Genomic DNA, 27,519 nt, shown 5'->3' on the forward strand with positions numbered 1-27,519 from the left:
TCTGTGTGACTAAGTGAAAAGACCAAAAGGGTGTGTTGGGTAAAGGGCTAGTCCCTCAGTCACTTAATATTTACTATAGATAGCTTGACCTTAGGACAAACTAGGTTGCTTACTTCAGTCATGCTGACCAATTTGTATATTTTTTGGATAGAAGGAAGTAAAATGAAAAGAAAATGTAGGGCTCAAACAGTAAAGGAAGAAATTTGGGATGTAAGAAGAATCTTAATTGAGGCACTGATAGTGCCTCTAATGTTGCAAAGGTGTATTTACAGCTGCAAATACTGCTGGGCCTTATAGGTATGAGTCGCAGTGCAGGTTAGACACTTGCATTGCAAAATCCAGTGGTATATAAGGCTTCCATGACTGTTTCTCTTGCTGATAGTGCTGAGTCCAAAACTCAATGCAGCAACTTATTTCTTCTGATTCACTACGTCCTTATATTGGAAGAAACAGACGGCTACAGGTGTAAACATGCTGCTTAGGTCTTTTAACTATCAATCAGCGCTGTTTGACAGCATTTTATATTATTTACATCCTAACCTATTTCATGTATCTGTAATAGAAATCGAGTTTTGACTCAGTTGTTTGGTAATGCCAGATGAGACCAAGGGTTATGCTTTCCTTTATGTTCATTTAACCATATCAACTTGTCCAGTTTTATTTGGCTTCAGTGCAGTGAGAAGAGATAAATATGGAACAAAAATAAGAGCTGAGTCGTTAGTACAGCGAGTCAGAAAGCCATGCATTTATTTTGATTTATGAGTGCAGTTACTAACAGTATTTCTTTTTTTAAAGAGCAGAAATCTGATATACAGCATATTTAAACCAAATAAAAATGCTGATCTGTACCAGAACTGTACATGTTTGAAACTATTCCTTTTTTGGAAAAAAAAGGGATGACCCCATCAGTTCAGTGGTGCCCTGAGGAAGTGCTGAAATTGAGACTTGTCTGAAGGGTTGAGCTCCCTGTGTTGGTGGTGGCTGCCTATGTTATGTACATGATGTGCTTGATCTCATCAAGGAGAATGGGGAGGGGGGGAGGAAATGCTTGCTACGTCTTCATGAATTGCATGACTCCTGTTTGTTCTCAGAAAATTTTACCTAAAAAGCAGCTGTGGAAAAGCAAAAGAAACAGACAGTTGGTTTGAAAGCAAAAGAAGCAGTTGGTTTGAATGCAGCTCTAGTTATGAGGGGTGTCATAATGTTAACTTTAAAAAAAAAATCAGTAACAGCTTTTATATGTTCAGTCCAAACAGTCTAATAGCTTATGGGATGGGTGGGCCATGCTATACTGATGAGATAAATGTGGATATTGGCAAACCAATGATGTAATTATGTAAATCCGACCTTTTTAGGATTGAAATGTGTTATGTTCCAGTGTGTTTATATTTTTGTCATTTGTGATAACACCCTGAAAAATCTTGGCTGAAATGCCAAGAGGTTTCTTAGTGTACTCACCACGCTATTCTGTCTGGAAAGTACACTAAGGAAGCATAGGAAAATGAAGCGTGAGAGATTTATTAACTTCTCTCTGCTTAATTGGATAATTTAAATATTTTTTTTTTAACTCTCACATTCCATTTGTTTGTAGGAAATGAAATACACTCATAAATATGCAGAAACGAGTGCCTGCTAGGTTCACTGATCTGGATGTTTGTCTTGCCAATCAGGAATAAAGTAATGCAAACTGGTAGCAGGGAGAGAGCTGAAACAAAGCAATGTTGCTGGGGGAATAAACCTCCACACAGAGGCACTGTGATTTCAGTCAGGCCAATACAAAACGTGCTGCATCGCATGCATCATTTTGCTCAGATTGCCTAAAGCGTGGCTAGATTGGAAGCCCTCATGGGACTGCTCTGGGCCAGGCTCTACCTGGCCTTGTGCTCCCTTCCCTTCCAAGCAGAGTTCACTCAGTGTGTCGCCAAAGTTGTCTCATTGACAGCTAATCTCTGACAATGTCAACTAAGGAGCGTCAACAGGTTCAGTACAGGTGTAACCAGGCTAGTCCAAATATAGAGCCTGCTCCTCTAGCTAGATTTAAGCTGATGCATGTTGTAAGCTCAGCATTTTATGGCAAGAAGTGTAATATTGCTTTCCTCTTATCTCTCTCTAGGATTCTTGTTTTACACCTAAAGAAGGTGGTCTTAGTCTAGGAGTGGGCAGGGCTGTTGGATATTATGATGACCGAAGAGCTTTTGATGTGCAGGTGTGCTTGGGGTCATAAATCTGTGTGATCAGGGGGTTGATAACATGATGGAATTGATATGGGAAAAAGTTTTCTGAGAAGTAAGGGCTGCATGCACATATGCAGGCACACACATACCACGTCTCACCACTTGTCAGAGCTTGATGGTGATTTCATCAAACCAGAATTTCTGTTGTCCCCCACTAATGACCAGACATATACAAAGGGCAACAGCCACCTCAGCGTTATCTCTCAGCACTCAGTCCCACTGCACGTCGAGCCTCAGAGATGCTGCACTAAGGCCTGACTTGTAGAGAGCTGTTATTTTCTGCAATGTCTGAAGGAGACAAAACTGTTTTGAACCTTAACTACATCTTCAGTGGGAATGGATGAACTAAGTGCTAGGTTTCAAAAACATCAAGCATTTGTAGCATTAAAGTGTATCTCAAATATCTTTGCTCTGAATATGAGAGTGTATTGCAAAGGCAAGTGATGATCGTAGCTTCTTTGCTCATGTCCTCAAGCATTCATGGGTCGCTCCAGTTGGCATTTACCTGGAGTGCTCTGCTCACTTCTTTCCTTAAAACCACCCTCATGTTCTGATCACTCCTGCCAAAACCCCCACAAAATCTCAGAATATTAACCCAAGCTAAAGAAGATGTATTTTCTTCTTTCTCTTCCTTCTTCTCCTTCCTTTCTTCCTCTCTCCTTCTCCCTCCCATGCCTGCTATGCTAGGCTACAGCATTGTAATAACAAGAACTCATTGAAAAACTTCTCGCCTTGAAGAAAATTTGCATTAGTTCATGTTTTTCCACTCTCGTTCTGTTTTCTTATTCTTTCATGGAATTTTATGTTGAATTTCCCTTCATATGCTGTAGTCTCTTTAACTCCTCTTTTTCTCATCAGTTCCTCACCTCCTAGCTTAAGCCTCCTATTTCTGTTTCTTTGTTATTTATTATCCCTTTCTTGTTTCCCTGTTTAATTCTCAGCACTCCATCTCCAATATTATCCTCTTTGATCTCCGGCCTCCTTCACAAACTCCTATTACTGTTCTTCACCCTATCTCATTCCTTTTTTGTTTTGTCTTTTTTCCTCTTTCTTCTGTAGTTTTACACTCAGGATTCCCTATTACTTTCCCATAGAATTCTTCTTTACCTACTGTATCTCTTCCCAGTGTCACAGAATCATAGAATCATTTAGGTTGGAAAAGACCTTTAAGATCATCGAGTCCAAGTCATGAGTTATGTATTAGTTAAATGTTTGCAGCGTATGACTCTTGCTATTTTTTATTAATATTTCTGCGTTACATATGGACTAAGCAGGAAAAATTTCATGGTACAAACTCAGTTCTCTACATTTAGGCTTTAAAAAGTTTAGGCCTAAGTAAACGTGCTAACGGTAGGACAGAGGAAGGGGAGAATGAAAAGTGGAGGTGCTTCTATATTGATCTGTTGATGAATAAATAATGTTTATTACCAGCTTCAGACTAGAGACACTTAATTCTTAGCTCAATCAAACAGGAACCACAGGCCAGGTTGGATCCACCAAGGTGGATCACAGCAAAGTCCACTGCATGGACTAGCAAGCAGCAGCTGGAATGAAGCTGCCATTATCCCTTCTAGTTATGGTATCTCAGCTTGACTTATAAAAAAGAAAAAAAAAGGGAAAAAATAGGATGAAAAACAGAGCAGAGAGTGAGCTAAATGAAAAGACATATGGGCAGGCTCACTATAGAGAATCAGGAAAAAAGTCTAATCCTTATAAGCTTAGGGTAGAAATTGCCGCCCACTGCAGTCAGTGGTGAGAGGCTGGGAACGCCAAAGGGCAGCTTGTCCCACCCAGCTGTAGAGGGAATGAGCTGACTCTGGAGGGTGCCTGGCTGACTGTCTTTTAATGCAACGTTAGGTGAGACAAATCCTCAGTGCAGAGCAACTAATAGTGCCGTCTTAACTTTTGAGAGGTGCTTAATGCATATATGTCTGCGACACATACTGTGATACTTTCCTATAGCTAGGAAAACGTCTTTGTTTAAATCAGTACAGAAATGAGGGGGAAGCATGAGGTTTAAATTACAGGGTAGAGAGACAGACTGCAGACCTGACGTAATAGTTCAGTTTTGCAGAACCTTCTTCATGCGACTCCAGTGAGACTTGGCTATATTTGCTCTGGTAAACTTAAAATAAATTTTGAAAGTCTTAAAGAGTTTCCAGCACAGGATTTCCCACTTGTGCTTGCTTGCCTTTAATTTTTTTAATCCCTAAAAATCTAAAATTCCTGATGATGTTGATCTGCCATCACCAAAGGATAGGCCAAAAATGTACTGCTGGTATGCAAAACATATATATATATATATGTATGTATACGTAATGTTAATATACATGTTACAATGAAGCACTGTTCTCTTGGAGCTCAGATGCTCACTTGTGTGCTGGTTCAAAGGTTTTGTGTATAGGTTGCTCCACGCTGCAAGCACCAGCTGTTCTACCGAGTGTGCTTCTTTGCCAGCAGTGAAGCCGTAGAGCTGCCTGTCCCCTTTATAGTGGTTATCCTAGCTAGTAGTTACGTGCTTTGTGGTGTGGGAGGGCTTTTTGTTTGTTTGTTTGATTTTTATTTTTTTTTTTTTAAGAACTAGGGAGTTTGGAATAAGTATAAGAGAACTTTATGGTACTTGTGTCTACCCCAAGGCATATCTGTTTCACTGCATGCCTTCGGAATCAGTAAACAGAGGGAATAACAAACAATACGTATGTTTAGGAGAAGATAGTGTAGTCTGTACATAATCTCAAATCCAGTATGTGTCAGGCAGCCAGAACTGATCTGTTCCCTCCCTGTTTGTTTAGTTTGGCCTCTCAGACTCAAAGAGCTTCTGTAGGATTTTCAGTCTTCAGGGAAACACCACACACATCCTTGTAGGTATAAATACGGGCAGTGGGCTGGAGAGCTGATGTGGGAAAGTTGAGGCCAATTTGAAAGAGTTATTCAGGGTCGTGGAGAGCAGTGTGGAGTGCAGGGTGGCACCAGCACAGCCTGGCTGGGTGCCAGGGTGTGTGCCACCTCAGTGCCTTCGTGAAGGACAGCAGCTTGGGGGTCTGTGTTTTTGCCGTGGGGAAGCAGCTGAGACTGAGATCAGGATTGGATATGACCACTTTTTTCTTCATCTGCTGAATGGGAGGCCAAGCTAGGGGTTGATCTCTCTCCTTTCATTGCAGAATGTGGATAACCACACAGAGGTTTCTGTCATGGTGCTTGCCTAAGCAGAGGGCGGCAAGGTGCTGATGGTGGTTCTCCAGCTGCCTTCAAGAGTCTAGTGTATCAGAGGCTGCAGATTTAGGAGATCCTGCAGACAGCCCCATACATAGGTCTTTGTCCTCCTACACCGTTGGTTTCTTGGATCAGAATTAGAAGCTGCGTGGGCTATAGGACTGGTGAGGTGGCATGAGACTTTCCTTGGCAAAAAAACCCACCCCCAAAAAACCCAAACCCAACCCAATAAAACCAAGAGGAAATAATGCTTCTTTTGCAATACAGCTGTTAAAGCCATCATCAGCAAACTGTCTTCCCATTTGGATTCTGCTGGACTGAAGTAACTTGTTGCATTTAAGCAAAACCCAATTGACTCCATCACAAGCTTTGCTCCATAGTGCTGAGAATGAAACCAAGTCCTGAGCTAGTGACAAGCAGTCCAGCTTGTGAGTGCTTCCCTGTTTTCTGTCAAGGAAATGGTTGTTTACAGCAGTACAAGGCATTAACTGCTTAATTATTTCCATCCATGAAAGTATTATTAAGGGAATAGGAACCAAAAGAGCTGTTACCAGGAACAGAAAGAACTTTGATCAGCAGACAAGCAATAAATTATGTCTATGCCACACGTGTATACCCCACAGTAGACTTCAAAATATTCTCTGGCTTTATAATTGTCTCTCTAACATTTTTTCCACTTAAAAATGAGGGAAGCAAACAGAAAATAAATTAATTTGATGGGCAAATTGATGGAAGGGTCCAATGGACCAACATTGTTAATAGCATAGAATAAAGTAGGGTGACTGGTGATTTAGCTCAGTAGTAACTTCGGCCTATCATTAACATAGACATTAGCAATGATTTTAAAGTAATAAGCTAACCTAAATTTCCAGGCTTGATCTCAGTGAAGCATAGGGTGTTGCACCTCTTAGGGGCATGCCCTTTGTTTATACAGGGGGTTCAACTGAAAAGGAACTCGTTCTGTACAGTACATTATAAACAAATATATGGCAAGTAATTAAACACGGGATAATACATGGCAAGTTAGACAAGGCTTGAGGGCTCTGATAAAGTAATTGAAATGGAAAGCAATGCTTGAATGGTTTGTATGCATTGTTAGAACCTACAAATTAAATTACAGCCTTGGTAATGATATATCTGTGCAATATTTATGATGTTGTGCCTGATGTATTTTAAAATTAAAAGAAGATTCATTCCTCTCATGAAAAACTTTTCGTATGCATCAGACGTACTTGAAGACTCTTGCATATAGTGCCAGATGTATGGAGGACTAGTTATAGTATATCTGATGTTCTGGGATATACTTTATCATGCTAGAGTCCAATTACTGAAAATGTGCATCCTACCAGCTTGCAATTCATTGCAGAGAAACTGCAGTGAAATACAGTGGTCTTTTTTATCCTGTGTATTAGCATAATAATGTGATTTCTCACTGCAGGTTTGATAGCCTGTAAGGAAGAACGTGGATGGAAGAATATACTCTGCAACTGCTGGAAAGCATGTGTGGCATGAAAGTGTACTAGGATAATTTCCGTATATTTTTTACTCTTGATGTTTTTGAGTCTGGTTGGTGAGCAGACCTAAGCAGCTTTTCAACTAGGTCAAGTATATACATCCATTCATTAAAAGGGGATGCTTGACTGGTTAGTTAAACCTGCCAAATATAAACCAGATGCTTCAATGATAAATACTGCTTTACTCCTATATTGCAAGAAACAAGGCTTGACTGATTAAATTTGAAATAAAAATAAATAGGTTTAACATTGTTTCTGTGCCATAACAATACTTTATTATAGTTCTAGTGCAAATATTTAATAAAAATAATATTTTAAAATATTTTACAGTGAAACTGAAAACTAAACATTTAAGACAAAATGAATATTTTTACATTTCTGAGAAGACTGTTTACATTACACTACATATAAATTTTGTGAAGTTCTCGTCAAGACCAATAATGGCACAGAAATTTACAATGTACATTACAAATCAGAACACACAGCAGCTGTCTACAAAGCTGGAGGGTTTCTCTGCTGTTGGATTGGGTGTAGTAAGGGGTGGAACAACTGGATTTTTAGTTTTGGCTACCAGATCTGTTCTGATCTTTGTCCTGTTACTTAAATGCTTTGTGTCAGATTACCCTTTTGTAGTGGAAGTGAACGATGCCTCCCTCACTAATGGCTCAGAGACTGAGAGGAGTACTGTGAAATAGAAATGTTACTCCAGTAAGGTCCCATTATAACTGGTCCTTTACAGCAATATTAGCTCATAGTCACGTGCTTAAATTGTATTTTGATTCTTCTGAATGCCAGTCATGATGATATAGGCAATTTTTTACTTGCATAAAAACAAAAACAAGCAAAAAAACCCCCAAACCAATGGCAAAACAGCCAACCCCCCCAGACCAGAAGATAGCTGCAGGACTGGGAAGTGCTCATGTCGTGAGATTTTCCCCTCTGATATTTAAGTACCATCTCTTTTAGACTGTAAATACTGTATTTTTAAGAAGACATTTTGTATATTCTGTGGTCTTTTGACATGAGGGGATGGAAAGGAGAGAAGCATCCTTTCTGTTCTAATTCTTTGTTTACATATGCCTTCTCTGTTGTGCCCTTTTTTAAAAAAAAAATAATCATAATGGCTAGCGTGGTGTGCTGCAGAGATAACAATGAGATTGATTTATGGGGGCCCCAAAGTTCAGGCTAACCAAGCGGCTCAGGTACCTGGTTAATGAGTAGACAACCTCCTCCACAGGAGGGGCTTGCGCTTCCTTCTACCAAATATCACTACCAATCCGAGTATGTGAAAAGCTTCTAAGCTTTATAACTGCTGTATTTTTTTTTTTCTAGAATTGTATGTACTGGGTTTGCTAAATAATTGGAGGTCTTCACCTGTTGGGGAATTAATATGTGTATGTTTCATATTGTTGCCTTTGAAATGCACTCTCTTACCTAAACAGAGGTTAGTCACTATTTTATTTATGGCTTTCCCCTTTGTGAGTCTCTCTTGTGCTTCATTCCATAATGTTAGTCTCTTTCTATACATCTTATAGGCACACATTAAAAAATGGTTGAGCGATTAAATCACATAGTGTTGCACAGTTTGTGACTGGGTGACATGCCAAGGAGGTTATTTAGTGACTAATTTCGAAGGGGAGGAGAAATTGCAGGCTTGTCATGTGGAAAAGTACTTCAGTCTATTGAAGCAGCATTACTTAGAAGACCGGGTAAAGCAAGACGGCCTGCCCCTGTTGTGAGCAGAGGGAACAAGGAACATTTTTACTGTTTCAAAACCTTTTCCCAGAAGGCATGGATATACAAAATAATATACCGTAGACTGAGGATTTAGATTCAAGGCTGAAAACAAAAAGTGCTTTATTAGAAGAAGTGGAACCAAATGTTCATCTTCTTACTGCTGTAGCCATACAGGTGATTTCCTTAAGTAACAGTAAGTGGCTTTAATTATTTCAGAGCAAAAATCTTGTCAAAGATTGTTTTATTTGCCCGTAGGTAACAATGTTGTCTACGAGTGTAATAAGAGTGCTACTGTTTTTAATTGTAGAAACAAATACTCAGAATAGCATCAGGATAGCTGAAGAAATTAAGCCTGAAAGAGCAGACTGTAGGATTTGGTCTGAAACTCTCCTCTCTGCTTGTTTGCGTGATCCATCTTCAGCATGCACGTTGACTTAAAGGCAAGGTGAAGCAATCAAACATTATTTTTGATATTACCATTAAATTTGTTTTGTGGTTAGCTTAGAATTTTATGGATCTGTTTTACATTCAGTAAAAAGTGAACTAGGTATTCTTTGTTTTCCCCATGGGAGCTTTAGGATATGGTATGAATTAAGTTTATATGTAGTCAGGGATATAAAAGGACATACTGAGACATGTAAAAATACCTTGAGGTAAAACATTTGGATTGCTGTAGGGACTGGGTTCATGCACAAGTGTGCATTAAAGAAATAGGTATAAAATAAGGAACAATAATGCTAAGAATGTGTTTGATGCTCTATGGCATGGAAAGGGAAGTGATGCTGTGGCTGAGCTTCAAGCCAGTGTATGGGCAGTTAGAATATGGTATCCTAAAAATTCTGCTCTTGAGGATGAAATAGTGCTTATGCCATAACCTTTGTGTACATCTGCACAACTGGCAGAAAGGTATGGAGACTGGATGTCGCAGTGATATTGAGTAGTATGGTGATGACACCTGATCAAGGTTCACTCAGGATGCCTCCTTTCTGGAGGGTCATGTTTATGTGCTCTAAATTCCACCTGCTAGGATAGTGAACATCATCTTCTGGTTCTCCTATTTTGTTCGTGTCAGCTTCTAGCCAGCTGAGCCTGGCAAAAAAAAAAAAAAAAAAAAAAAAAGTCTATGAACATAGAAACTGAAGGACTGGGTGGATTCACCATCACTTACCATCACAGGCTCATTCTAAGAAACATCTCATGTTGGCCGATTGCAGCATTGTTGATCACGAGAAAGAAAAACAATAGAATTAAGGGCATAAATGGAAGAAGAAAAACCCAGTGATTCTCTTGCCATATCCGTATATGTCCAATTAAGTATTCTGTTCTGGTGTAATCAGTCAGTAGAACCAGAAAATTACAGTTTCCTAGATGTTCTGAGTTTTTAGCTCAAATCTTCTTTCACCGTTATACAGAGATTTTACAGCTGGCCATATATCAAAACTGTGCAAAAGGAGCTAAAGAACTGAAACCTAGATGCATGCTAAGAATGGGAAGTTAATTATAGTAAATGCTGAGATTTCTCAGGGGGTTCTGCAACTCCTTGTCTGGAAAATTGTCCAGGAAAAAACAATGGAAATATGTGGGACATGTTAAGAACAGCTAGCTGGGTCTTGGAGTTCCCCATTCATGGGAAGTTTGAACATTTGAAATCAGTTTTATTTTACCAGCATGTGGTTCCCATAATGAAAAACAATTGTGAACCCTGGCAGCTCCTAGAGCCTTGTACTGTGGGGCCAGACTCAGCTGAGGCCAGGTCTCCAACTTAGCCGAGGTCAGCTGTTTCATGGTCTGAACTCTCTCTTTTGGGCATCAGGGGGCCCATTCTTAGCCAAAATTGCCAAATAAACTTCTAGTCTGGAAGCGCTGCTGAGGACCAATGGACATTGAAACCCCCGGCATGTCTTACTACTTGGTCTAGCAGATCGCCCCAAAACTACCAAGGACCCGCTCTGCTGAAGAGACCATGGAAGAGCTAGGATCCCTGCCCCAGGGCAGACTCTGACCAAGTTGCCCCAGGTCTATGAATCTGGAAAGCCAAAGCTCTAGAGCACTCCAGGGGTGTCTGATAAGAAATAATGTCAATGTTTGACCGAAATCTGCTGGGTGTTTTTTTCCAACTTTTGCCTTTACTGATGTTATTACCAAATGTTTCAGCTCTCTTGGATTAGCATTGTCTGCTGAAAGTATTTTTCATTGGAAAGTTCCTGACCAGAAAAAGCTAAAAATTATGCTAATGTGTTTGCAGTTTTCAAGTATGGCATTGGGCAGCTGGTGGAACCCACAGCTGCAGCCAGCCTGATTTTTTTCTGTAATGACCCAACAGAATGGGGATATTTATAGGAATTAAAAGGCATATGATGAGAAGGCAAGAACAGATAAGTGTGACAACCTCTCGGTGATGTCTGATAGCATAAGGATTTGGCTTCAGACAGATACTTAAAAAATTTTGTTTTCAGACTGTTTACCAATTCTGTAATTTTCAGTTGCACTGTTTCTTATTGTAAATTATATTATTTTAGAAATATTAAAACCGTATATAACAGGTTTTTTGAGAAAGCGGATTTGTGCTTTCAGGTGTCCAAACCCAACCTGAATGAAAGATCAGTCATGACAGAAGTGGTATCGTATAGCGCAACTACTGATTAGACTGAGGTTTTTGGATAGCTAGTACAGTAAATCTGTCAATTTATAAGGAAAGAACAAACTAATGGATTGTATTGTTGTTGGATTCTTTAATTAAGTCTTAATTAATTAATTGGTTCTTTAATTAAGTCTTTCCTGATCAGAAAAGTGAAGAATTGCCTCACTTCTTAGAGGAGTTTCTTCTGGTGAGCAGTTTCCATAAAAGGTTTCTTTACAGACAGATGAATTTATCAGTTTTCATAGAATCATAGAATCATTAAGGTTGGAAAAGACCCTTAAGATCATCGAGTCCGACTGTTAACCTATCACTGCCAAGTCCACCCCTAAACCATGTCCCTCAGCTCCACATCTACCCATCTTTTAAATACCTCCAGGGATGGAGACTCAACCACTTCCCTGGGTAGCCTGTTCCAATGCCTGACCACCCTTTTCGTGAAGAAGTTTTTCCTAATATCCAACCTAAACCTCCCCTGGCGCAGCTTGAGGCCATTTCCTCTCGTCCTACCACTTGTTACTAGGGAGAAGAGACCGACCCCCACCTCGCTACAGCCTCCTTTCAGGTAGTTGCAGAGAGCAACAAGGTCTCCCCTCAGCCTCCTCTTCTCCAGGCTAAAGAACCCCAGCTCCCTCAGCTGCTCCTCGTAAGACTTGTTCTCTAGACCCTTCACCGACTTCATTGCCCATTTTGTATCAGTACTTAGCATTTCTGTAGCTTTTTCATCAAAGACTCTCCAAGCTGTCGATAAAATTCTTTGCAGGTGTCCTCTGTTTGCTGTTGGGTGAGCCAGCTTGAGGAGCATAGGTGCAGTTTCCTCAGGGAAACGCAGGGTGTCAACGGGGAGAGTAAGACAAGTAATAGCTTTGCATGTCTCAGAGGTGATTAATGGAGTATGCTGGGAACTCTGGGGTGTCTCCAAGAAGGTGCATGGATAAGCTCCATCTAGGAAACATGCTCCATGTAGGTGTTTTGGCAGGCTGAAATCCTTGGGGCAAAGCCAGTTGCTGTGTTCTCTGTTGACGTAGACGAGGCCTGGAAGAGAAATGGAAAGGGCTGCCATGTCAGAAACTCTGGCCTGCTTTTCCCTTTGCCCATGTTTTGCTATGAGATGTTAGCAGATAATGGCATGAGTCAGGCTGTACGTCTGGTATTCAGCTGCGTGGTGAGGTGAAGGGTTGGTGTGGTGCCGATGAATCAGTGGTAGGCTTAGTGCTTAGTGCTAGCTGGCATTGCCCTGGTGTGCGTGCAGGCATGGCTCCACGTGCCCTGTCTGGTGTGTACCACAGGTGCAAATGATGTGTTGAAGGCAACTGGAGAGACAGAAGTAAGGATGGTTTCTTCATTGTGAGATGCCCATGTTGGGACAGACCACAGGAGTGACCTATGAGATAGGGCAGCTGTAACAAATTTAGAATAAAGATCAGCATAGTGTTGTATTAGTCCTGATGATGGATGACAAGACAGACTGGATTGAACTGCAGAAATCACCAGCTGTTGCACTTCGCTATCCATAAGGCTTATGATACCACGGCTCTGTCCTTCTTTCAGGGGAACCGTGCTATTTGAGAGGGCAGGAGATGCCACAAGCTTTGTACTCTGCTGTATGCAGAGACACTGGGTCTGCCCGCCCTTTATGTGAGCTACCAGGAGCGAGATTCTTTGTAAGGTCATCCATTTGGGTGGATGGATAGCTGGCTTGCTACCTTTCTGCATATAGTAATTTTCAAAATACAGCAAGTTACTGAGTATGCCAACTTGAAATAAAGAACATAACTGGTTTTATAACATATACTCTTTTTGTATATAGAAACAAGACACTCCTCAGTGTCTCTATTGCTCTGTTTTTTAAAAAAATCCAAATCTGTATCATACAGACTTAAGCGTTGTTAGACTGACCAAAAACCTCCACAGGAGATGCTTAAACATGGTGTGATCTTTTTTACTACAGAAAGTGAAAGATTCTTGGCGATGTCTTTTCCCCTCAAATGTTTTATACAGAAATTGTTGCTAGCCATTTGTCATATTTTAATCTAAGGATTGACAAAACAAGTTTCTGTTTCAAGGATGTGAAGTCTACAGGCAGTAAGAACAAGGAAGAGCTATGTGCTAAAGAAAACCACACCCTCAGGCAAACATATTACATGGCTGCAGTTGACAAGCACATGATCCTATGCTTGCACTAAAAAAATCTTCCTTTTGCCCTCAAAGCAATTGGCTGTGATAGCACCTAGTATTTAGAGGCTCAGGTAAGCCCAATATCCTCTTTCTCTGTCCCTGAGTCATGCAGTTGAAGTCCAAGAACATGTGGCTCAAGACAGCCTGCATATTAGAGCATGTGTTCTCACTGAGCAACATGGGAGTTTTGTGGTGGAGGGCAGGAAGAAGAAAAATGTCACAGAAAGTGGGGTATATATGAGAGAGAGTAGTGTGCCTTGAATATCACACAAAAGATGTATAGATGAGAAGCAAGAAGAGACCATCATTCACATTTTTGAAGTTGCCATTAGCAAAGAATCTGGAGATTTTGGAGAAGGGAGAAAAGTGGAAAGAGAGAAAATATCGACCAGGTGGCAGAAGACACTGAAATCCGGCCAGTAAGGCTGCCTGGCTTCTGGTCACCAGCTCATGTCCCTGCCCAGCCCAAATGCCCCAGTGCAGCAGCCCTGGGCACCCTGGACTCTGTGGCTCTGACTGCTCTCCCCTTCTGCATGCTCCACCCAGGGGCTGAGTCATGGCTTAAAATAGAAAGTGAACTTTTCAGGAAGGGGTTGTCTGCCCAGGCGTTTGTGCCCTGCTCAGCCCAATGGGGTCTTGATTCAGGCTGTGTACTCCAAGTGCTATTTTAAAGCAAAAGTAAATGGCATTATGTACGTCAGTACTCAGACACAGGGTTTTGAGTGATAGCTCAGCATATTTGAACTCCTCATTTCTATCTTAAAGTATGGCAATACATTAAGGTGGAAAATAGGAATTTTTCTCTGACAGATTTCTTTGACTTAAGAGAAATGAATGAGCATATACAGGAATATGAAGTCCAGAAGTTAGGGGAAATTAAACCTGTTGCTTTCAAAGCTTCCCATGGAAATTTTCTTCTCTCTACAAGGTAACATTGGAATTTTCCCCTCACTGCAACCCAGCGTATCCCAGTGGCTATGGTTTTTGCGCCAGATACTTTTGCATCTGTTGTAGCTTTAGCTGAAGCAACTGAACAGGGCATAGTACAGCTTGTACAGTAGGAATCAAGGAGGATTTTCTTTCTCTGGGCCCTTCTCTCAGTGCAAAACGTCTATGGCTGCCTATCCCTGGAGGCATGATCCCAAAGCTACTCAGAGTCAGTAGGAGTCCTTTTGTTCTCCTGGCCCAGGTCCAGAGTCTGAACACACAATACAGCTCAGTATGTTGCAGTGTTTCTTCAAGCCAATAGGAAACTATGTTGAATGCCCACTGATAATTTTATTAATACTGTTTAGTTATATTTTATTTTAAATTCCAGACTACAGTAATTCTCTGTGCAAATGAAAAAATTATCCCATGTTTCCCTTTGGCTGGATGACTTTTGTCTGGCACATTTATGACCCATCCCAGCATGCTCCTTTGTTCTGCTACACTTATTTATTATTGCTGCTGCCACAATCAGGTTATCTCCTTTCTTCTTTCTGATACCTGATACTCCAGACTTTTGATCTTTGGCCCTGGGGAATGTCATTTCCAAGTGCGGAGCCTGCCATGATGAGAACAGCTATTGTTTATATACCACCATCACAATTCCCTTACCAGTGGAAAAACCTGTGGTGGGGCAGGAATAGAATATAATTTCTTGCTTCATCAGCTGTGGATCACTGTATCTGCAATGAATCCAGTTGTATTGTCAAAGCAAGGAGTGAGAGGAGAGAAAAATGGTGAAGATTTCAGATCAGCAACTTGCACTGCACATTAGCGTGTTTCACGGAGGGAGTGAGAGTGCACTGCAGTTTTTTGCCATGCCTCAGTTAACAAAACACTAATGGGCTGGTATGGAAGTTTTCCCTTTCTTTTCCTTCCTTGCTCATGGCTGGCAGTTTCTGCTGCTGCTTACAAAACTATGATAAAATATTTGGTGACTTTCTGAGTGCGTCCTCTACAAACAGTCTGAAGCTCTGTTATCTTTGGTTGCAACATGGAAACCCACAGCACATGCTTTATAGGGGCTGTATTAATGCAACTTGAGTGTCTTACAGTCATTAAATGTTTGCATGTATTGTTCTCCTACTCTGTGTGTATCCTTTGTGTAATAAAGACCGCATCAAGTTATTCGCAAAAGGTTAAATCCTACACTGAAGCAAATGGCCCATTAGTTGCAGTATTTATTTTTCTTGTCTAAGGACTTCGGGTCTGTTTGTGATGCCAGAGCATCAGCATTTCCTTCCTGGTTTGGAATTAGAGAACTCTAGGGTGTGTGTCTGATCAATAAACTAAGTCTGTCACTGGCTACACGTACTTAGAAGACTTGACACTGAAACCCCTAATTTCAGCTTTGGTAGCTGTGAATATCAGATTAGGGTAAGAAGGTATTTGCATAAATAAAAGCATTTTTAAAACTCTCATATTCCTTTAAAATGCAGCCCATTTTATTGCTGTTTATAGGTGTTATTTTCTTTAAGCACTGAGATCCCGAAGTGTTTTATTTATGCAGGTGACAAATTATTTTGTCTTGAAGGTTGGGTTTTTTCCCTTTTTTTTCTGTAGATGTCAAGGTCGTCACAACACACATCATGTTTTCCTCATTCAGTGATTTTATATCTTATATGTTTTTCCTTTTCTTTCCAGATGCAGAGGGAAATTGCTTATACGGGCCGAGATGGCCCAAGTGCTTCCCGCCCCGGATCTGCCACGCACCCTTCGCACGTGATGCCCAGCTCTCCGCCCTCCACCCCGGTGCCCCACTCCATGCCTCCCTCTCCATCCAGGATTCCCTACGGTGGGGGCCGGCCCATGGGTGTGCCAGGCAATGCCACCATCCCCAGGGACCGGCTCTCCAGCATGCCAGCCTCGCGCTCGATATCACCCAGCCCAAGCGCCATTTTGGAGAGACGGGATGTGAAGCCAGATGAGGACATGAGTAACAAAAACCTTGCCCTGATCAGAAATGAAGGTCTGTACGGTGACCCCTACTTGTTTCATGAGGGGAGGATGAGTGTGGCTGCACCCCACTCTGGACACCCCCTCGATGTCCCCGATCACATTGTAGCCTACCATCGCAGTGCCATGAGGTCATCAAGCACTTACTGCAACCCCTCTATGCAGCCTGAAATGCTGGAGCAGTCCTTGTACAGACAAAAGTCACGGAAGTACCCGGAGAGCCACTTGCCCACTCTTGGCTCTAAAACACCTCCCGCCTCACCCCACAGGGTGGCTGACATGAGAATGATCGATATGCATCCTCACCATAGCGCTCACATTCCCCACCACACCATCCAGCCTGACAGGTCTTCCCCCAGCCGCCAGTCCTTCAAAAAGGAGCCGGGACCGCCTGTGTTTGTGGACGCGAAAGCAAGGAGTGCCCTTGGCCTCCCGGGCATGGCCGAGGTGGTGCCCTCTCCAGTCGACAAGCAGGCTTTTGGCTATGGGTCACCTGCGATGCCCAAGGACAAGGAGACAAGGTAAGGTAGAGCTGGGGCTTAATTTATGCAAATGAGAAACATTCCTAATCTGTACATCTTGTGTCGTTTAACACCCGGGGGACGATGTAATGTGTAGGAGGCTGCTGCACTGGGCTGCAGTGTTTATTAGCTGTCTGTCAAGGTAGTTAGTAATTTAGAGGAGATGCCACACCACCCGTTATTAATCTGAAAGTATTGTCAACCCATGATGAATCCCTAGTTATTCTCATTTGTGTAAATTTCAGTCATTGGAAAAAATATAATAAAATAAAATGATTAACTAGGATTTTTCTTTCCAGACAACCAGATCATGTTACAAAAACAAATGATGTTCTGTTCCTGCTAATAAGGGAATATATTTCACCCCCGTTAAGAATGACACTCTGATATTACAATTTTCGTTCTTTATGGAGTGGAGTTTTTCTCATCTAGTGTTAGGAAATGGGAAGAATTTATCATTACTGTCTTATCTCCTGTAAAACATGAATTTGCATAAAAATAGGACAGTTGTTTATAACAATGTTCCTCGAGGGGAAACTGCTGAGAAGAGCAAGTCTGTCCCAGGGAAGAAATTGAAACACGAATGCTGTTCCCAGTGATTTTTCCAGCATCACAAATAGTTGGTGACCTGACTGTTGTTAACATTTATGCGCTGACAATGATGACAATGATCTCTCCTGTCTTTTTAAGGACCAGATTTACGCAAAGGTCTGTGAAGGCTTCTCCTGCCATAGACCTTGCCCTAGGAGAGAAAAATCATTACGCTGCCAGTCGGTTGCTGTGTATTTGTATGATTTGCGCTAATCTCTAGCGTGTTGTTTGTGCTGTTAACTTTTATAGAGCTCTTTAGGGAAGTGAAGATGAATAGCTGGAAAATGTTGAGCTCACAGAGGCCAAAGGTAACTGCTGACATCCCTAACCACGGGGGAGATACAGAGCTTCATAGAGCCCCCAAACTTCCCTTCCACCCAAGCAACTTGCTCAGCAGTTAGTCGCCTCTGACCACGCTTACCAAGAAAAAGGGATGTGTTGTGTCGTCCAATGGTGGGGAGAAAATGGAGGACGGAAGAAGATAATCAGCCATCCACAGAAATTACAGGCTTATAGCTTGGTAGTTATGTTGACACAAGGATATGAGTTAGGGCATATTACAATCTAGGGGCAGTGAAACCTGATTTGTATCTGTTTATTTCCAGGAAAAAGATGCAGGTACCTGAAATTTCATTTTAAGCTTCCATTATTACAACTAGGAAATAATTTGAACTATATTTGCCAATTCTAATCCAAGAGAGAGCTTTCCGATCAAAAATTTTACAAGGTTCATGTTGGGGGGTTGAAAATAAGGGATGACACCAACAACTTTCCAGCCTGTGCAACTTTCTCTCTCCCCTCTGGACGTCTCATCTGTTCACTCAGCTACACAGATATGCCCAAGGCTGTGTATTTGTGAATATATAAAAAGCGACTGTACAGATAGTTCTGCAGCTCCTGAAGGGGAGCTTTGTACCAGGAGTTTTAGTCCTGGTCCCAGAATATATTTACAGTGATGAAAATAGCATTTGCATAATTACACTTCCAAATAAATACATTGCCTTAAAATTCAGCATGGTGTGTATTAGCCACACGGCACTGAAAAAGATCATTCTGAAAGCTTCCCTTACGAGTTGTGGCTTTTTTTAACCTTGAGAAAGTGTGACTTTTAAAAAATAATTGTAAATACCAAAAGCAATTAATGCAAATTGGTGTGTTTTCTAACCACTGCAATATTAAGAATTGGGTTTGAGTTCTACAGATACAAACTGCTCTAAGCCTTATTTTAGCTTTGTAATAATTTCATAAACTTTGAAAGCAAACACTGTTGAGATTGTACTAAACTAAACAAGCAACGCTAAGGGTATCCAGGCTGAGGTGCTCTTTTCCTGCTTCAGCAGGGGCTGAATTGTTACAAGGCTGTTATGAACACCTGAAAGGTGACATATATAATGGCAGAAAAGTATCCTGTACCTTCTTGTGTAGGACCTACCCATAAGCAGTACAGCTGGGCTTGCTTCTGTGAATAAGAATATTTTGGGATTGGAGAGATGGGGCTGAATTCATCCTCTTTCAGGCATGCTAAAAATGAGTTGTATGCTGCTCTGTCGTGCACATTATCCACTTGCTGATGACTCTGCAAAGAGCCTAAAAACCAGGCCACAGAAAGTGAATGGTGGTGTGTTCAGTCAGCCCGCATGCAGACGGTGTCAGGTGTGGGGTAGCAGCGAAAGGGCAGATTGAGTATCTGTTACCCTTGGGGATACTGAGGAGGGAGGACTTCTGCACTTGTGCCCTGTGACAAGAGAAACTGCTCATCCTGACTCATTCAGGAGTGGGCTGAGGACCCTACAAACATCAAACCCATCATCTCAGCACTGTTGTTCCTTCAGTCCCTGGTGGAGCATGCTGAGACTAAAGAAAACATCTCTTGTGCCATCTCTTTGTAGAAATTACCTTGAAGTGGTACTGTCACAACCTCAGGACAATGCATAGTTTAAGTATGTCAGGGAAAAGATTAAAATGGAGAGTGACAATGCCAGAAGTTTAACTGAATCTCTCTTCCACTATTAATTCTCCTTCAATTTTTCCAGTCCAGGGCTGAAGTGGGATATATATGTACTTTATCAGAATATGCTGGGTACCTATAGCAGATCAGACCTCTCATTGACTGTATGCTGATTTTTTTGAAGAAAATGGGTCCATTACCTTTGGAATGTTAACTGCAGCAGATTTGGGTCTACATAAGATGAAAACTGGTATTTCCAATCTCTTCTTTTGGAGTTTCTCATTTTAGTTTTGCATTGTGGAAGCCAGTCTCGTCAAGCCTGTTATTTAAGCCAGAGTTGAGGGGGATTTAATTGCTTCACGTAATTCTTTCTCGTATCTGTTTTACCTCAGGTATTTTCAAGGTAGCTACTTCTGTAGTATAAAGCACTGAATAAATTCTCACAGTAATTAATTTACCAGAAGAGTTCCATATAAAGCTCTTTTACAACAGCGAGAAGAAAAACGTTCATGGAGATTTAAAAAAGTAAAATATATTAGTATTTATACACACAAAAATATTAAAAGTTGTAACAGGTTGCAGCAGTTCATCTTTGAGGGGCATTTTAGTGAGTGAGCATGAATTGTTTAAACAGTGACTCGCTGTCATATTTTTGGATGGCCCATTTATGTAGCTTATGGTGGACAGTTCTGGAAGTTACTACAGGCAAAGCAAATGTTTATATGTTGATAAATTGGAAAAGAAGCAGTTTACCCAAAAGCGCATTAAATTAAATGCCATTTAACTTACATTCTTTGCATTTAAAAGAAGAGTTGTGTTGCAAAATTCTAGGTTATTTGATAGTGCTGAATATGCATATAATAAATGCTGCTACCCACTAAAATACAGTCCTTAAAATAGCAAGGTAGCTCTATACAACCTTTTTCTTACAAAAGCATTTCAGGAGTGTACTGTGGTTTTCTTTTGCCTGACTACAACTTTAATCCTCTTCTTTTTATGCCATGTGTTAGTGAGAAAAGATGATGGTAGAATGTGGTTCACTGAGCAAAAAACATGATCACATTCACCACTTGTGGCTTGCAGTTAGAGGCTAAAGTGTAACAGCCATAGGTAGGTTATTGGATATTGTTCCCACCACAAAAATACTTTTATTGTTTGATAAGTTAAAGTATGGATGGACTCTATGCATTAGGGAAAAATGGTCACACTCTGTAGAGCCATCACAGTGGGAGACTCCATCAGCAATGCACTGAAAATTGTATAAGAAAGGTGGACTTTGCAGATATACCCTCTCAGACATTTTCCACAGGGCCAAAATTGTGTCTTCCTTTCTGAAAGATGTTGAATAACCAGGCAGAAAAAGATGAATGCAGGTAACCAAGAGAGGATCGAGGAAAGGTAAACTATACTTGGGCTTCCTTTGGTTGGAGGAACTGTTTGTAGGAAGATGAGATGCTGGCTCTTGGATAAGTTGTCAAATAGTATCACAGCTGGCAGTGCTTCAGAGCTTCCCTTTTCCCTTTAGCTTCAAGCTGTAGAAAGTTTAAGTTTAACCTTATTCTTAGAAGATTGAAATATTCACCTGTGTGTATATTTCCCTTGGGAGGAGAGCAGAGTACAGGAGAGTTCTGCTGCTTTTTGCTTCACACCCTTCCAGGGTATCCACTCTGCTCTTTTGGGGGGACTTTGGGGTAAAGTCTGACTGTGCCACTTTCACTTAGTTCTAGGGAAGCTATTGGGAAAGACAACCTGTTCCCATTTCCTTTTTTTTTTTTCCCAGTGAGATAAAAAAACTTCTGATGAAATGTTTCTCTTATAGGGTAATATAGAAAGAAACATATTTTTCCCTTTCTCTGACCCTCTTTTTGATTACTATACAGACTTCACTCGGGGTTTAACTATAAAATATGAAGTCACTGAAAATCTTTCTCCAGGATAGTGCACCAATTAGTTCGTGGTGTCAGACTTGGTATTTGACTACGTCTGTTATGGATGATGCGCTGCACAGCCTAGGGTCGGACAGGAACATGAATGAACAGTTACACGGCCCAGTTCTAGTTTGTGTCTGTACGAAGTATCTTCTCAGTGATATGAATATTAAAGATGTCCCCAGGAAAGGGAAGGAACATGCAAGTCACACTTAAATAGCATCTCAGTGAGAAGTGGGTACCAATTCAGCAATATGCTGTACCCTGCTTGGAATTACTTCCAGTTAGTTGCAGTAGAGCGACTGACATGAAACCTTTGTGAAGCTGTAAGGAAGAAATGGTGATGAAATCTGATGTCTCAGTGCACAGACCTTGGAGAAGCAAGGGCTTGTTTTGCCTCTGCTGAATCTGGGGAGCGAGATGCTGAGGCAGGGCCCAAGTGCCTGGATGTACCCAGGGCCGGGGCTGTGGATGAGGCTGCCGGGAGCACAGGGCTGGCGAGCGGCTCGTGCCTGCTTTGCTGGCCTAGGTCCGTGACAAGCCAAAGCCAAGTCTGACCGAGAGGCCTGGTAGAGCTGGGAGTCGCTTCTGACCTTGCTCCCTCCTTTCCTCCCGAACTGTGCTACCACCCCTGACTCTCCGGGCATTCACAGGAAAACAATGCGAAACAATGCCCTTCCGTGCTCAGGCTGATAAAATATCTGTTTCTTTCCCAGCTGCTGTAGAAGGGACCCTCCCTGCTCTTCCTGGGTGGTGGAGAGATGCAGATTTATCTGGGAAATTAATCTGGGAACAGAGGCGGGGTTCGGCCTTCTCGAGCTACCACCACCGGCAAAGAGGCCCCACGGCGTTTCGTTCTGCCTGACCCTCTCTCCTAGTGCTCCGCACCCGGCCTGCCCTGTCCGCAGGGCCCCGGCCTGCCCCATCCGAGCGAGCCCGTGCAGGAAGGGATGGCGGGGCAGGCTGTTCCCCTCACCTTCTCTCTCCACAGCAGAGAGCACAGCAAGAGGTAGAGAATATAAAGTTGAGAACCAAAAATGTACAACTGTCACAACAGTGCCAGCATCCCTGATAAACTGCGGCCTGCCAGAGGCTGAGGAAAGCATTCATTTTCTTCCTCCAGAGCCGAGGTTGCTCCAGCCCTTCACAGGGCAGCTGGCGGGGAGGGGGGTGGCTGCAGAACCCATCCCTGCTCCTCCGGGGCCGTGCAGTGGGCAGCAGGATTGGGCCAGTGGCCCTCCAGCCACGTCAGCCCAGGGCACGGCCCTGCCGCTGGGCCGGCCACATCCCTCCCTGCCCGCGCTGGAGCACGCTGCCTCCCACTGCCTTCACTCAGACCGCCAGGTCTGCGAAAATCGGGTCGTTTTATTTAATGCCTAAAAGGCGCCTCCTTTCAGACACCTGTTTTTGAAATGTTTGGTGCTGATGGCCATAACGAGTCCGGGTATTACAGTGAAACGATTACAGGAAAAATCCTGCCTTGTCTTTAACGGAGTAACTCCAGAGCACACGTAGATTCTTCACATTCTTAATGCTTTTACCATATGAAAAATAATGTGCTCTGTGCAATTGATTCCAGTATTTCATTCGTTTTTCATCATCTCCTATCTCTGGAACACCCCTCTCCCTCTTAACAACATATTTTCCTAGATTTCATGGCAAAGGACAAGATCAGCTTTGTGTTGCCATAATCTCTTTTGAAGCAGAAAATTGTTTCCAGATTATCGTATGTGGGATGGAAAAAACATCATATTTATGAATTGGTAAAACAGATAGACTTCCAATTGAGTTTAGTTCCAGGAAGGGTTTGTGATGATTATCTGGGAAAAAAAAATGTTTTCATTATTAAGTGTCAAAAATGCTGCATTAAAGTTTGTTAGAATATATTTATCCCAGGCTTTTAGTACTTGTTTTTGTTCCAAAGGTTACTGTAGCCTGAACTAGTTTCTTATTTTAAAACTTATAATAGTGGAAATTCTGTAATGTATTTCTTGGTTTGAAATGAATTAGGTCAGATTCACTAGTCTTCTCATCACTGTTCAAAATACCTTTCAACATGAAGACAGACAAGTAAGATGTGCACTCTGTATTACATCGCAGTAAGGACATGTCTGCTGGCTGGGGACTGACTGAGCACTCTCTTCTTCCCTCCTCGTGTCTGTTAGCATCTTGTTTTGCTGCCCTGTTTTCTCAATGTCTGGGTGTCTCTGAGTCTTTCCTGGCTATGGTATCTGCGTGCTATCCCAGCAAACCTCTGTTTCATTCCCTGAGTGTGAATGAAATAATTAGCCTGGATAATCTGGCTGGCTACAAGCTGGGCTGGTTACTCACTTTGTATCATGTCAGCTTGCTTTTGCCTGGTATTGGTACCTACGTTTGAATTTATATGGCCCTTATCGATTGTCATTATTGCTTTGGCCATCAAACAGCAACTGGAGCTGGGGGTGGCCAGAGCTTGGCTGCTCCCATGGGCCCAGGATGCCGCAGCAGTGGTGGATGGCCCCTGCAGCAGGCTGAGTCTTGGGCTTCGTGTGTCTGTCCCATCTTCTTTCATCAGTCATCGCTGCTGGTCTTAGTCACTTGCTTTTTGCGAAGTTGTGTTCCCAGTCATCTTCCAAAATCACAGCCGGCTGTTAGCATTTGCTTTTGTGTGTCTCCGCAGTCACTTAACTGCTGGCATATAGGGACGCATATTGAGAAGGTCCTGTCTCAGGTCCCATATTGATGTGTGTCTGTGTTGTGGTGTGTCATTCACATATTGGCATGTGAAAGCAGGCACCTCTGTGAGCAGAAGGCTGTTTTGGAGCCCACCGAGGAAGTCACCTGGTGCCTGACTAATATATGCATTTATGTAAAGACACAAATATTAGCCTTCCTATCCAAAAAAGTCATCGTTGTTGTTTAGTGACCTTTGGTACCTATGGAAAACATTGACCATACCTATTACCGTTCTTCATCTCTTTTCTTCTGCTTTTTAGGAATTGCTCAGGATATGCACATGAAAGCAAATTTGTTTTATGATAATGTTGCTGTACAGTCTGCATTTGGTGTCTTGTGCCTGGTCTGTCACATTGCTGTCCTTTCCAGAGCAGACAGTTGTGATGTCAGGTGCAAAGGATTTGGGCTGGAAGTAGTCCGTTTGGGCAGATTAAATGCTTCACAGACAAAAATCCTGGGTTTGGGGAAAGTAAAAATAGTAACAAGAAGTAGCATAGAGTCTTTAATCCTGAAACCTTATATACAGGCAAAACTACTGGCCCAGTGTAGGTAAAAAGAGTAAATATATGTAATACTGAAAAAAATAATTTTCACTAGTTCCAAGAGGCATGAACTGATTATTTTAGGTGCCTGTCTCATGAGATCATTAGAAGTTTATTATCTGGGTGGTTGTTTGTTTTGTTCTTTTTTAACCAAGCAGATGTCTTTTTTTATTGTCTGTTACCATGCAAAAGCCGTCCAAACCAAGATGCGGTAAGCTGCTGCAACAAGGTATATGCAAACTGGTGCCCATGGGCCTTTGCACAAACTCTGTAGTATCTTTCCAGTCCTGTGGTAATCATTCACCTAGAAAAACAAGTCTGAAAGCAAATATATCTGGCTTTAACAAACGGTTCTCTTGTCTTACAGAGAGAGGATACAAGCCATGGAGAAACAGATTGCCAGTTTAACTGGTCTTGTTCAGTCTGCGCTTTTTAAAGGGCCAAATACAAGTAATAGCAAAGATGCTTCTAGGTAAAAAAAGAATTCATTAAATCTGTTTCTCTGTAATGATTTTAGTAATCAGTCAACAAAAATAATATTTGAATGTAATAGTAAAAAAATCCTGAATGCTCAATCATTTTTAAATATCTTTATCATCCCCATGAGAATGCTAGGCAGAGAGGAAGAATATGCCAAATGATAGATGGAGATTAACTGCATTACTCTTCTTTGTGTTAAAAAGAATTAATGTAGCTACATCTCTGTGCTTTCTACTGCTTATACTCCATTCCTTGCTTGACTTGTATTAAAAGCTGATTTAAAAAACCCAACTGACAAGCTATTGGTGATTTAAATTAAAAATAAATATGCTAGACAAGGCCATTTAAGTTGATGATTATAAACTTCACTACAGTTTTATTGTTAGTAAGTTAAAATTATGGTTTTTCTTTTTATTGCTTAGTGAGAAGATGATGTTGAAAATTGTGTCCAGCAAGAGCAGCATTGACACTGCAGGTAAGATAATTCACTTTTAATTTACAAATTACTTAGGTATATGAATAGCTCTAACGTTACGACCATCCCAGCTTATGGAAATGTCAAATTTACTCAAATTCCCATAGCTGTACTGTCAGAACTGAAGTTTAAGTTTAGAATATGGGAGTTGATCACATCTTTGTTAGGAGAGGAATTTCTGACAGGCTGAGGTGGTCTTTGGAATGAATTTCATACCTGTGCTGAAAGGTTTAAATGAGATGATACAGAGTCTCCGCATATGGTGACTTTTCCAGTGATTCATCCCATCTATAGTATATATCTGTCACTAACCCCAGATCTATCCAGGTTGCTGTAGAAAGCTAAATATTTCATTCCTATTCTGATCACCTGAACTTTTCTCTAAGGTTCTTCTGTCAGTAGGATGCTATGGATGTAATGACACTAAGGAGTTTAGTAGTCAGCAAGGTAGCACTTTCCCTAATTAAGCCATATTGATCTGTTACTAATTATTAGCGTGCACCTAAACCATTCTGAGCAAGCATCAATTATGAAGCCAGTAAGAGTTGGTCTTCTTTTAGCTTCCCACTTTGAGAACCGTTAAGTGTTTAAAAGATGGAGCTGAGGCTGTTGTGAAAGAAGACCTCCGTGTGATTGGAGCTCTTTGTGTATGGGCTGCTGCTGGAGATGTCTGCAGGGTGTGTGTGTGTGTTTATGTGCCTTCTCTTCACCCTTTGTCATGCACTGAATGCAAATAAAGGCAGTTCCCTCCTTCCTGGTAATGCTATTCCCACAGGGAGGTCTGTGCTCTGGCAGGTAGTAAACCACACACATTTATTAGCAAATCTATTATGCTCTTAACTAGCCTTTCTGTTGGAGCTGTTAGTGCACGTTCAGGATTCCTGTTTATCTGGAATTGCAGTATGTCTTCCTAACCAACAGAAATCAAACCAGACCTGGAAACTATCAAGCATATGCAAGAGCAAGAGAGTTAAAGTCCTGGTGCTGGAGCTTTGCTCCCAAGCCACTCTCTGGTCCCCTTCCAACTCTTCCCTTCCTGCTGGCCCCTGGATGGGGAGAGCGATACTTTAGGCTGTGAAGAAATAAGTTGTAATTTATCAGTTTCAGACAACTTACTGAAAAGTCCATCGTTTTTCAAAACAGCTGCAAAATGCTCTTAGACTTTTCCTTATTTCATTATACACTGAGAATTTATGGTATTTCCCACTTGCACAGGCCACATCTCATACAAAGCACCTATGAAACCATCAAAATGTGCACACGCACTTTTCCTTGTTTTGCTCTTCGTATTGTGTTGCTGTTCAGCCTTTCTGCTTTCCCTGTGTTTGTACTAATTCAGATAAGTACTTTGTGGGGGGCACTAACTTGGAGATGCTGATCTCAGTGGGCCCTGCTTTGAGTGGGAGTTTGGACCAGATGACCTCCAGAGGACCCTTTCAACCTAAATTATTCAGTGATTCATGTGTGCATGTGTGGATGTGTTCTCAGTTAAATGAGAAATGAAATAATATTCATTGAGAAAATGGCCCTACACAAAGCGAAGGTGGGGATTCCTTGGTGTGGAAGTCATGCCCAGCCCACCAGAACAGCATGGTTCATCTGACCAGCAGGCATTTTCTGCCACTGTTGTTCCCAAAGACTCCTCACTACTTTGTTGTATGACTGAACGCATGTCCCTTAAATGGCAAAATTACATATAACAGCTGCATGTCCAAGCGGGGTGTGGGGGTTGGGGGTGGGGCATGTAATTTACTGTCAAAAGACCAGATCAGCATCTGTCACATACTGACAGAGACATTGACTTTGTCACATGGCCATGCCCATATCCAGCATGTGAGTAAGGATACCAGCACTCAGGT

The 27,519-nt window shown here is 41.7% G+C and overlaps 1 protein-coding gene across 16 annotated transcripts in view; it reads left to right on the top strand.

Moving 5' to 3' along the window:
• The window catches only part of KIAA1217 (KIAA1217 ortholog), a 377,218-nt gene that overhangs the window by 308,191 nt on the left and 41,508 nt on the right, over positions 1 to 27,519 (top strand). For 13 of the 16 annotated variants that reach the window (XM_087776760.1, XM_087776747.1, XM_087776756.1 and 10 more), the window contains 3 exons: positions 16,146 to 16,978; positions 25,073 to 25,177; positions 25,608 to 25,660. In XM_087776760.1, the coding sequence (XP_087632886.1) occupies positions 16,146 to 16,978; positions 25,073 to 25,177; positions 25,608 to 25,660 (991 nt within the window). The remainder of the gene's footprint in view (positions 1 to 16,145; positions 16,979 to 25,072; positions 25,178 to 25,607; positions 25,661 to 27,519) is intronic. The other 3 variants (XM_087776785.1, XM_087776842.1, XM_087776863.1) reach the window with 1 other exon arrangement.

This window comes from Nipponia nippon, unplaced genomic scaffold, assembly GCF_047370975.1.
Source record: "Nipponia nippon isolate SJK-2023a ecotype South Korea unplaced genomic scaffold, ASM4737097v1 scaffold_1, whole genome shotgun sequence".
In the NCBI taxonomy this organism is placed as follows: domain Eukaryota; kingdom Metazoa; phylum Chordata; class Aves; order Pelecaniformes; family Threskiornithidae; genus Nipponia; species Nipponia nippon.